At 43.9% G+C, this 12,558-nt stretch overlaps 1 protein-coding gene across 6 annotated transcripts in view; it reads right to left on the bottom strand.

Moving 5' to 3' along the window:
• Positions 1-12,558, bottom strand: part of UNC13B (unc-13 homolog B) — a 240,564-nt gene that overhangs the window by 18,955 nt on the left and 209,051 nt on the right. For all 6 annotated transcript variants that reach the window (XM_047767856.1, XM_047767851.1, XM_047767852.1 and 3 more), the window contains 9 exons: positions 12,124-12,343; positions 9,570-9,797; positions 8,802-8,943; positions 6,452-6,621; positions 5,897-6,012; positions 5,386-5,549; positions 3,159-3,309; positions 1,637-1,705; positions 157-246 (listed from right to left, as the gene is read on the bottom strand). In XM_047767856.1, coding sequence (XP_047623812.1) covers positions 157-246; positions 1,637-1,705; positions 3,159-3,309; positions 5,386-5,549; positions 5,897-6,012; positions 6,452-6,621; positions 8,802-8,943; positions 9,570-9,797; positions 12,124-12,343 — 1,350 coding nt within the window. The remainder of the gene's footprint in view (positions 1-156; positions 247-1,636; positions 1,706-3,158; positions 3,310-5,385; positions 5,550-5,896; positions 6,013-6,451; positions 6,622-8,801; positions 8,944-9,569; positions 9,798-12,123; positions 12,344-12,558) is intronic.

The raw sequence follows: 12,558 nt of genomic DNA, 5'->3' as shown, positions 1-12,558 counted from the left end.
TGGTCTTCTTGGAAATGATGCAGAAATAGATATAGAAATGTGGGCTCAGAGATGATAAATCCTATAGCCTGTAGGCTATTCCCAACAATTCTTATTCTTCATGTCCCTGTGGCCAGGTCTCCAGCCTAGGACTACCCAGCCCAGTTCATCTCTTACCTTCATTCTGAAGAAAGTAATGCTGGTGAGCAAATCCACCGTGGATTTCAAGTCCTGAAGCCGCTCAGGGCTTCCAGCAGGGAAATTATTCTGTTGCAAATCAAGCAAATGTAAGAAAGTAACAGAGGAATATGCAAGCATTCCCTGCCAAAAGCAGGAAATCAGAATCTTCCCTAACTGCTACCCACTAGTTGAGTTGAACAAAAAAGCTGTAAGACTACAGGTCTCCCTCTCTTCTCCACTGACACAGGCCCTTGCCAAAAGTAGGGGTTAATAATCCCTGGCCCAGAAAGCAATACATTTCTACCCCAAACCCTACTTTCCATGCACTGTGTGAGCATCTGCACAGATGAACACACACACACACACAAAGACACAGACAGACACACATTTTTTTCTTGGGTGAAGAGTCTCACACCCAAACAGTGAGTTCTTTCAAAGTTACAATCTAACTGTATATCGTGGAATATAAGTGGAGCCACACTGTAGATGAGACTGGGATCCAGGACTTTCCATACAGTGGACTCCAGTTATTCTACTGCTCTGGATCCAGCAGATGGCAAAGCTCTGAACAGAACTGCTTTTGGAGTGAGTTCTTTAGTTCTTCCCACCATGCCTCACTTCATTCCCTTTGGCATGAGTTTTAGGAGGAAGTTGCCAAAGAGAGCTTAAGAAAGATGCTGTGCCACTCTCCATTTTAAGGATTACTTTTTTAAACCTTCAAATGGCTACTTATATGCCAGATATAAGATATACAGTCAACTCTCCATTATTCATGCAAATAGAGGGCACGGAAAGTGCAGATAATTAAAATTTCACTTCTTTTTTACTTTGAGGTTGTTTTTATACTTACTTTTTAATGTGAGTATATTACCTGTTCTGGAAATTCACAACACTTTAAAGCAAGTAATGAAGTCATTCTAATAAGGACTAACTTAGGAAGACTGAAAAACTGCCCATTTCCCTGTCCTGTCTTAGGCATCCACCCTCCTACTATATCTCTTTCCTTTCTCTGTCCTAGAAACAGACATGACATCCTCTACAAATTACTTGCCCAAACCAAGCTACCCTCTCTCTCCCCTTAGCCTGATTTTCCTACCTATCCTGGAAAATGAGGATATGGAAAGATGCAAGAAAGAAATGTAATTATTTAATTTTTAAAGGGGTATTTCTGAAAGAGATTATCCTTAGGAGATTCCCTGATGAGAATGTCATCAGAGTCTGTGGCAGGGTGACATAAATGGGCTTAGAAAGCTAACTATCTATAAAAAGCAGCCTCATCTGCTACTATTTATATACTGCATGATCCTTGGACTTACAAGAGTAACAGGTGTCAGTGACAATGGTCATATACATGGGTGTGACGACACAGACCAATTTTCCTTGCCTTTGACTTTTATAGTCATGATTGGCCCAGAGTCTCTCTAGACTGAGCTTGGTATTACCCTTTATCCCACCCCACTGCTATGTCTTCACTCACCCTGTATGTAGAGAGGTCAATCCTCAGTGAGTTGTGCAGCTGGTCCAGTAGTTTTACAAATCTCTCTTTCTGAAGGTGGTAAAAAAATAATGAGCAAGAGAGAAATAATCTGTTTCTGAGCCCCCTTAACTGTAGCAAAAACAGAACCATCTCTGGGTGAGGAGGAGGCACTGAGTTGGGGACACGTCCTGTCCCGTATTTGCCCATGAGAAAACAATGAAAGGAAAAATGGAATAGGTTGCTCCTGTTCCATCTCTTAGCAGCTGTCTCAGACTGAGGGATCTCACATTGGTAAGAGGAAAGCAAATCTCTGGGGTGGGGGGGGGATAGAGCTTTCTATACGAATCAAGAGGAGATGACCAGTGCATCTCCATCCCTTTGGGACACTAATCATCTTAGTCAGATAAAAGGAAACTCCAAACACCGTCTCCAACTTGTTCCTGAGTCTATGGTGCCATGACTTATCTTGGGATAGCTCTTAAGAGTTAAACAGCTACAGTCTAGCAATGATGATGGGGGGGGGGGGGGGGGGAGAAACAGTGATGCATTTGGAAGGTGATCAGGCAGACACAAGGGTGTTTCTCTTTAAACCACACTCCACATTATTTCCCTTAGTTCATGCCTTTTAATGTCAAAATAAACAACAAACACTACTTTAATGGTCTATTTTTTATAGAAAAGGTATAATTAAATGTGTAATCATGTTCCTGTAGGCTGTTGCCATAGCACTCCTAGAATTCATATAATGATAACATTATATATATAATTAGATATTAAGTCAGTATGTAATGGGGTGAGACAGAATGGACCATGTATCTGACTGGCTTAATCAATGATACTAATTCCTCTACAGAAAAATTATTAACAACATCAAAAAAGTGGTTAGTACCAAAACACAGGACTCAGAGATCCAGTAGATTTGAAAGTATTAGTAATTTGATCTCTAATGAAGTATTCTGTGCAGTGGGTCAGAGATATTTCATCCAGTTTATACTGAACTTATGTCAGATAACATTATGAGTAATGATTCAACTTTTCAAGTACCTTAACAACACAAGGGCATACTTTGGATCAGGAAAACAGTCCAGACACTAGAAAAGGGAGAGGCTCAGGTACACACTGGTATTTTTGCTCAGACATCAGTCTCATATGAACTTAAGTGGTATGAATCTTTCAGAGGGAGACAGAATAATATTAAGTACGTTCCTTTGTGAATCTGCAAGACTGAGGAACACAGTGACTTAACCAAATCGTTGGCCCAGAGGAGTTCTCCCTGAGTCCAGGTGGTGCCACCCGCCTCCTTGCCCTGCCAAACCACAGTGGTGCTATTCCACCTTCTTTCATTTATCTATGTCTGAGAAGAGTCTATTAGTATAGTCTAAATACCCATAAGGAAACAAGGTCATTATCTGTTGGCAGCTATCTGAATTTTAAGCATATCAGCTCTACAGTACTGACTGAAAAACCAAACTTTGTTCATTGAGAACAAGCAGGTAACATGTTTTTTTTACATTACACTCACCCCAAAGTTGGAGGCTGCAAAGCGATCAGATGCAGAGACATTGGTGGAGGCGGTTGTATGGGCGTAGTAGGCATTGATGTTAGCCAGTAAGGTGCTCATCACTGCTGGCACACCAGGACACATGTACTTGGAGGACAAACATGCAAAGTGCCTGAAAAACAGCACCCCAAGCCTCAAAGACTTTTTCAGGGTTTGCAGGAAAAGCCAAGTAATCAAAATATCTCATTCAGATGTACAAAGCTTCCAATCACCTTGGCATACCAGGACTTTCATAATTTATTCACTGAAATATACATTCAATGAACATCTACCATGTGCCAGGGCCTGTGCCAAGTGCTAGAATCCAAAAAGGTGATAGCCTGGCAGAGAAAGCAAGTGTTGGAAAGTAAATCAATAATCCAAGGTATGCTATGCAAAAATTTTATGGCAATATGCAGGAAGATCACCTAAATCAGAATGGCTGGGGGCTAGAAGGGATGAGAAAAAAAGCAAGCTGCGGCATAGGTCGCAGATGCGGCTTGGATCCTGCATTGCTGTGGCTGTGGTGTAGGCTTGCAACTGCAGTTTGATCCCTAGCCTGGGAACTTGCATAGGCCACTGGTGAGGCCTAACAAAGGGGGTTAAAAAAGAAGCAATGAAGCACTAAACAGAAAGGGGAAACATTAAGAGCACAGATTCTAGAGCCAGATTTTGTGATTGAATCTTAGCTCCACACTCAGTAACCTTGGATAACTTAAACTTCTTTATGTCTCAGTTGTTTTACCTGTAAAATGGGAATAATAATGATACTCACCTCATAGGGTGGATATGAGGATTAAGTGAGTTAACATTCATAAATTACTTAGATCGGTGTCTGACACATAAGGAAATAGTACACACGAGTTGCTGGTGCTGTTATTATCATCATTATTACCAAGCTATTGCAATACTGATAGATTAAAAACATTTTTAGGAGGTAGAAAGAATCTAGAGATTTTAGATGCTGGTACTAAGAAAGAAAAGTTTAGGCTACTCCTAAATTTCTGTTTGGACAACTGTGTAGTAAATCGTTCCATTTACTAAAACAGGGAATATAGAAAGAACAGATTTGGTGGAGATAGTGTTGATTTGGATCTTGGTCATGTTGAATTTGCAGGGAATATCCAGGAAGATGAAAATGGATCTGAAACTCAGGAAAAGATATGATCTGGAGAAAGAGATCTGGGAGTCCTAAACCTAAAAGTAGTGGCTGAGGTCACAGGCTTGAGTAAGATCTAACAGGAAGAGTGAATAGAGTAAGAATGGCATAGAGGCCATTTTCCAATCTCATTCCTCAACCTGTTTCTTCCATCTACACCATAATTCTTATAATTCTTTCAAAAGTCTATGCCCCATTGCATCTTCACATCTCTGCACATGCCTTACCAGAAATGCCCTCCATCCTTTTCTGTATTTCGAGTGTCAACTCTTCAATGCCTTCCCTCATAGGTCTTCCCTAAAATTCAAATACTCTCAAAACACACTGTGATTATTTCTTCCACAGCATTTACCAAATTATATTGTAATTATTTGTTTACTGGTCTGTCTTTCCTGCTAGACTGAGTTCCCAAAGCAGAGAGGCCCCATCTTAGTCTTCTTTGTGTTCTCAGCATGAAGCGCAATGTATGACACATGGAAGGAACTCAGTAAAATTTTGTATGATAAATGAAGCACAGCCATGGCACTAGCTACCCTCTGCTTACCTCATGCCACTTCCTGTGTAGAGCTCTAGTGGCAGCCTCTCCAATACACAAGCTATACCTCTTTTCATAGCAGGTAGGAATTTCCTTTATAGGAGTCTTGGTCAACTCCAGACACAGCTGCTTTTCCTACAGTTCAGTGCCCTTTCCAAGGTCAGTCTGTGAGTGCTTGTCTGTCACACACACATATACATGAGCACACATGCTCTGTCTGCTCAGGCCTGTGATGTTTGGGCAAGGTTGTCCTTGCATACCCTCCGTTTTCCTTCTTACCTGTGAACTCCATGGCAGGCAAACAAAAACCTTCTCCCTGAGTTACCGATTAACACATTCCCTATATAAATACCTCCTCTTAGCCTGGTGGCACAGATCCACCCCATCCAGCTCAAAAAGGAAAGCAATCAACCACCATATACCACCCCACTAAGGACCTGTCCACCCCATCAGTGTGCCTTCATTAGCTATTCCAAGGGTTGGTAATCATTTCCTAGAGCCCAGGGGAGCCTTACGTCATGGCCTGATATATGGACTCGATGCCATAGCGCATGGCAAATTCATCCACAATTTCTTGGGCAGTCTCATCAAAGTACACTTTCCATGCATCATCTCCTCGAGCCTCAGGGATCTGGACTCCTCCACTGCCCTGAATGTCTGTGAGGTAATGGAAGAGGTTCTGTAGGAGACAGAGTAAAATATAAATTGATATTAAAGAGTTATATATATGTTTATAAAAGCCTACTGGTAAAACCCAGGAGAATGTGAATAGGGTTCCACAGAAATTCTGTCCTTTGAGTCATTGTTCAGTAATTCCTATGGTCTCAATAGGTTGTTCTCACAATAGTAAAAGAGAACTGAGCTTGAGGTTGTTACTTGGGCTGTCCAGGGTAGCAGAGTGAGTCAAGGATAAAAAAATAAATAAAAATGGGCTCCAGATCTTCAACCACCTAGCAATCCTACTTACTGCCAAAGACCCCTCCCAACATTGCTTTCTGGTGCCCAATCTACCAAGGTCTGGCTCACCTCATGGAGACATGTATACTGGACATGATACGGGGCTACCTTCTCCTCCCCTTTGATCTCCACATTGATTTGCAGTCGGATAGCCCCTGAGACGGCTGATTTGTCTGTCCTCTTCTCTAGGAAGGAAAGAAAACTGGAGGTTGACACCAATGCAACCACAGACAGTATAGACAGCCCCCATTCTAACTTAACCCAAGGAAAAGGAGGCATTGGCCCAAGTGTTCATCTAACAGGTGAACGCCTTCCAGTCCACAAATATCCCAGAACTGTTTGGGTGGGAAAACAGTAGTGCCCTCAGGGCTAAAGGGATTAAGGATGAGTATGAAGATTAAAGGGCCTTCTGAAACATGGAAAATAAGCAGCTGGAGTGAGTTGCAGACACCCCCTTCCTCTGTCCCCTGTCTCTATTCATGGTCAGTTCTCTGCAGGTAAGGCATGCTCTGTATAGAAGTATGCTTTGGGGACTGAGTGGTGGTTTTGATGAACAGGATTTTCCCCAGGTTCTCCATTCATGCTCTCCTTTACTAAACTCTTTCTCTGGTCCTGCTTCCTCACCCAAGTTGTACCAGACGTCCATCTCGCCACTCAGTGTTCGAACCTCGATGATGGTTTGGCCAAGGAAATCATCAGACTCTCGCTTTAGCCGTTGCTTTACTCTTGACTTGATGTCATCATCCTCATCCCACACACGTACCTTAATGCGGTCGGAAGAGTTGTGGCATTCACTGTGAAAGAATTAGGCAAGCTCTGTTATGAGCAGACCCAGCAACCCCCACTCTTATTACTTTCAATTCCCTCCCAAATCTCTATCAGCAGCACTTGAGGCCCTGCAAAGGAAGAGAAGAAGCCAAAGAACAGTGGTACTCAAGTCCCAAATGAGTCAGGCTATCCCAGCAAATGGCTCTTCATTCCTCAGCCTGGGTGCCTCTCTATGTACCATTATCCAGTCCTTATTGCCCTGGGACAAAAGGGGAGGGAGAGGAATAATTAGGGCCAATTCTGATTTCCTGTGCAGCTAGCTGTATCAACAACACCAACAGAAAACTGTCAGACAGATGCCACAGAGTCCTAGAAAGCAACTGCTAACCAAAATCCTATATATGAAAGGTATTAAATGCTTACAGTAAGTCCATCTGTTCATATCTGCTTTCTACCTAACTCCTCCATCTATCTAAGAATGTGCTTGGGTGAACTTCCATCATTCTTTAAAATTCACTTGAATTGTCATTTCCTTTATGATGTATCCTTTGGAGAAGGTAGTTTGCCTAGGCGCCTCTCTCACACTCTCCTTCAGCAATTGCTTTCTGGATCCCTCCCTGTTGCCTTATCCAAACGTTGTATTTGGCAGAATTTGCTGCTCCTTACCCTATGTTCTCATAATATCTTTGCACATTCTGTTAAAATATTATAGCATAACTACTGATCTACTGAAAGATAACAGCCAAGTCATCAATAAGCCTCTTAAAGATAGGGATTGCCCTTCTTTAAAAGTTTATTTTTCTTATTGCAGTATAGTTGATTTACAATGTGTTAGTGTCTGGTGAACAGCAGGATATTGAATATAGTTCCCCATGCTACACAGTAGGACCTTGCTTATCTATGCTAAATGTAACACTTTGCATTTGCTAATCCCAAACTCCCAAAACAACCCTGCCCAACCCCCTTCTCAAACCAGGGATTGTTTTACACCTCTAGATACATTTTATCATATATAGTGTCTTATACAGAATACAAATTGCTTATTAAATGGATATAAAAGCAGGCAAAATTGACTATAGAGCCAACTGATTTAGAATTAATCATAATAAGTATTTAAGCAGGAACCATTCAGATCCTTGAAAAGCAAGTGCTCCCCTCAGTAACCATCACTTCTAGATCAGAGGCTGATTTCACTAGGCCCTAACTGCTTTCCCCAGTCCCCTTCCAAGGAGCCGAGAGAAGAAGGTCTGTACATAAGCAACCTGCTATAGCTGATTCAGACTCAAAGTCCTGGTCATGGGTATTAGGGGTATGACAAAGCATCTGGATGCACCAGACATCAGTTCAAGTCTTAGGCTAGTGCTTGTCATTTTTCAACAACCATTCCTAATTGTCATATGAAATCGTTTATTTAAAAAGTGAGTAATGGATAAAGGAGTAGGGTGTGGGAGTTCCCATTGTGGCACAGCAGAAACGAATCCGACTAGTATCCATGAGGATGTGGGTTCCATCCTTGGTCTCCCTCAGTGGATTAAGGATCTGGCATTGCCATAAGCTTTGGTGTAGGTAGCAGCTACCGCTTGGATCCTGCATTGCTATGGCTGTGGCATATGCTGGCAGCTGTAGCTCCAATTTGACCCCTAGCCTGGGAACGTACATCCATGTGCTGCAGGTGTGGCCCTAAAAAGAAAAAAAAAAAAGAGTAAGGAATGGAAGCTGAGGCACAAAGAAAAAGCAGAGCCCTTATGGGAAATGGAAAATTCTCAAATTTCCGATTTCTATCTTTGAGCCAGAATTAGCCAGCTGTAGGACAAGGATGTTTCCTCCCCATTCCCTAGAAGAGACTAATCCTTCCTAGGCAGAAGAGCAGTGCTGGGAGGCACACAGTTGGGTGGGCAGTCCCTGCTTCTGTCACTCAGCAGTAAGAAATCTTTCTAGCGCTAGAAAAAGCAGTTTGGTGTACCCAGGGGCCTCTTTAATAGCCCTAGTTAGGATAGGGCTTGGGTACAATAACCCTGACACAAGAGTCTACCAGAAGAATGCCAGAGAAAGAATAGGCACTGCCCAAGTGCTGCATGTGATAAAAGGGTTTTCTCCACTGCCTCTGCTTCATTCCTCTTAGAGCTCAAGCTTCGAACAACAGGATTTAACCCTGCTCCCAAAATATACGCAAATCTTAGGTAAGACAAAGCCCACCATGACTTACAAATGGAACTTCTCTTCCCAAACAGGATTTAGGTTCCCAAAAATGGTCTTGGTACGCTTCTTGGTTTTGCCCACTTGCACAGTCACATAAGGGTCACTGGATCCTGTCTTGTCCTTGGCCTGCAGGCCCTGGGCACACACCACTGCAACCCAAACACACACAGAAGGAGGTTTCAGAGTACATTCCAGAAGTCATAAGCCCTCCAAAGAACAACTCACATGTTTCCCATCTCAGAGCAGCCTCTATCTCCTCTTTATACAGGAGCAGATTTCAACACTCCTCCACATTTATCCTTAGTCCTAAGCCACAAGCCTTTCTCTCAAATTCTAGCCCAAGAATCTCATCACCCCACCAGAGCCCTAACTGATCACTTACCCCTACAGGTCCTTACATACTCTGATACATGCATGCTTCAGCCATATCCACCCAGTTAGCAAGCTACAGGTCAACTATACCCTGATCTGCCTTCTTCTGAGCTCCCATCCACAGCTCTTATGATATCAAACTGTTCAAGTCTGTAATATCAGATTGTTACCAAATCCTTATATTAGCCTTGTATTAAGTATTCATACTCTTTTCAGGTACAGTCTTGCCTCTCCCAGCACCCCCTGGTGTCAGGGTCTAGGAGAGGAGGAGTGATGAATAATGAGGCCCTCCACCTTCCCTCATTCTGTGTGCCCTTTCTCCCCAGTCCCAGCTCCCTCACACTCAGGATGCTTCTTCCCCAGGCTCTTCCCCATAGTTTCCCTAAAACTCTGGCCTGCTCACCAGTGATGGTAATCTTGGCTGACCATTTGGAGGTGCCATCCAGCACACTCTGCTTCACTGTTTTCATCTGTTGCACATGGGCAACTTTGCTCACACTGAAGACATCCCGGATGACTTCAAAGATCTCTGGTTTATTCCGCTCTCGGATCTTCATGCGGTCCTTCATGGCCATGATAATGTTCTGGGTCCGGTCCTCAGCGCCATGTTTAGAGCTCTTTTCTGCAGCCCCTGCAGGATAGCCAGAGATAGAAAGTAGGGTAACCAACAGGCCACCTACCAGATCAAGGATGTGGCTGAGGAATGGGGTCAAAATATCACAATGGGCATCCCAGTTTTCAGGGAGGGGTGGTGGGTGGGCATAACAACTCCACCAATCTCATCCAACTGCCAAGCCGTAATACAGATCTCAGAATTCATCACAGCACACAGTTGAGTTCTGCCCCATAGCTCCAGCGCCTTCAATCTCAGCAAAGAGTGTGGTATGGTGGGAAAAGCATGGCCTTTGGAATCAGACAGACTTGGGTTCAAATCCTGACTCTACCACTACTTGCTTGGTAGACAGACTTCTAAGAGGAGGAAATGGCACTTATCTCTCAGGATCTGTAATAAGCATTATATTAGATAGCATATGAAAAGCATCTAGCCCAGTGCCCGGCATCTAGCGTTGGGCTAGATATTTCATTTACTGAACAATAAATGGCCCTATTATTGTTACCATCATTATTATTATCCAAGGGTCATTTTCACCAGCCATGACCACAGCCAGCTCATGTCAGAGGTGAGTAAGCTTTCTCTGCTGTCTTAAGGATTATGGCAGAACACAGACTCCTCCAGTGTATTTCACCAACCAGGCTTCTTAGAGTGGAGGACCTATCCTTCCTTTATTGGTCTTGCAGACTGGCTCTTAACCGCTCTCCAGTCTCCAAAGGCTTAAGCCTTTATTACAAAACTTGGAGCAAAAAAAGGAAAGTCAATATATGCATCCTAACCCTGGGAGGAGGGAAAGCAGGTTTCTTGCCCAGGGAAGCCTACAGCAGGGCATTTGGTTCCACCATGTACTTTAGAGAAGCCCTAGGCAGGAGATATTTTCTGATAAATGAAAAATGCCCCGGGCTACATCCTACTCTTGCCATTTAGCATATCCCATGTAATGCTGTTTCCCTGGATGGGGACCTATGAAAGGAGAAGATGGACATCCTAGCTGCAGAGCAGGATTTCAGAGTTTTCCATTAAGCAACCTATGAAGCCAGCTGCTAGCTCTTAGCAATTAAAGCAGGAGCCTACTGGTCCCTGGCTTGTCACTCCCTCATGATGGATTTGGTCAAAGTCATCACCAGCATCCATCTCTACTGCTATGTGCTGGTTGTCTCTTCATGTCTACCATGCCACTAGCACCAATGTAGGGTTCTTCAAAGAAAGACATTTTAAGTGAACAATTCCTTGAAGATTGGGCCTGTTTTATGTCACATATCTTTCCTTGGGAGAGTCAAGTGCTTGTGAGTGTAAAGGGGACCTTTCTTTCTTCTACCACAATCATTGAAGCATTCATTGCTATGGCTTGGCTCTGAGTAACACCTGGAAGGGGCAAGAAAATACTTTTCCACATTCCCTATGCCTGCTCTTCCTGGGGTCTAGCCACAGTAGTGCGAGTCAAGCAGGAGTGGAGCAAGGAGACAAGAACTTGGAGTGCTACCACCTCCTGTGACAGAGACTTGTTGCTTTTCCTGCTCCTGTTCCCTCTACCGTGGCAGAACAAGTCACGTATTTAACAAGGGCCTTGGGAGTCTGGCACATTCTCCTTCTGGACCTCTGCCTGATCCATTTGAAACTTCTGTTCTTGGCACTGTTGTCTAAAAGCTCAATCTGTAAGCAGGGAATACATGCCACCTTCCCTGAGTCCTAGGGTCTAAACCTGAGGAGGTTCCTCTGTGAGGACTAGAGCCTCACAGAACTCTCTCTTCTCATTAGTTTGAGTCCCTGAATAACACAGCTCTATTCATTTGGGCAGTATGTCCACAGGGCCATAAAAAGCTCAATGAATTTTTCCTAAATGTGCTAAATGTAGGTGTTCTACAAGGACTCTTATTTGTTTTTGTTTTGTTTTGCTTTTCAGGGCCACACTCGAGGCATATGGAGGTTTCCAGGCTAGGGGTCGAATCGGAGCTACAGCTGCAGGCCTACACCACAGCCACAGCAACGCCAGATCTGAGCTGTGTCTGCAACCCACACCACAGCTCACGGCAACACCAGATCCTTAGCCCAATGAGCAAGGTCAGGGATCAAACCCACAACCTCATGGTTCCTAGTCAGATTCATTTCCACTGTGCCACAACAGGAACTCCAGTTTTTTTTTGTTTTTGTTTTTTGTGGTTTTTTTGGTTGCTGTTCTTATTTGGAAAGGCAATGCCTCTTAACTCAGGATGCTACTTTCTCTAAAAAGGAAAGAACTTCAGAATCAGGCAGATTGGAGGAATGATGATCAGCCATCCTAGCTCTTTGTTGCAACTATTCTGCTGCCCATGCTCCCCACCCATCATTCCACAGGGGCACTCACGCTGCAGGCAGTCAGCATTGAGCAGGTCCTGGCACTTCTCATGGCACTTGACTCCACATTCGCTGCAGCGCATGCCCTGCCGGGCAATACCCCAGAGCAGGCCTTCACACTCATAGCAGTAGGTCGGGGTAGTGGCTGTCCAGACTTCAAAGTTGTGGGGTGTGGTGCATGAGATGGGATAGATTAAGGCCTGCAGGGTTTTCTTATACACATGGGATTTCTGAAAGACACATATTCCAGCCCCCACCAGCGACTTTAGCACTCTTCTGGGAGATACCAGAACTAAGACCCTTGCAGGGCTACCAAAACCCTGATTTCTCCTCTGGCAGTTGAGAAGATGCTTTGGTGTGGCCCAGCCCATAGCTCAGCCTGGCAGAAAGAAGCCCCCAATAGCATGTGCCCTGGTCATCCAAGATAGGTCTGACCTGAATGCTA

The sequence above is a fragment of the Phacochoerus africanus genome, chromosome 2, assembly GCF_016906955.1.
Source record: "Phacochoerus africanus isolate WHEZ1 chromosome 2, ROS_Pafr_v1, whole genome shotgun sequence".
In the NCBI taxonomy this organism is placed as follows: Eukaryota; Metazoa; Chordata; class Mammalia; order Artiodactyla; family Suidae; genus Phacochoerus; species Phacochoerus africanus.
Note: the sequence above shows the minus strand (reverse complement) of the source record. Positions and strands in the feature narration are given on the sequence as shown.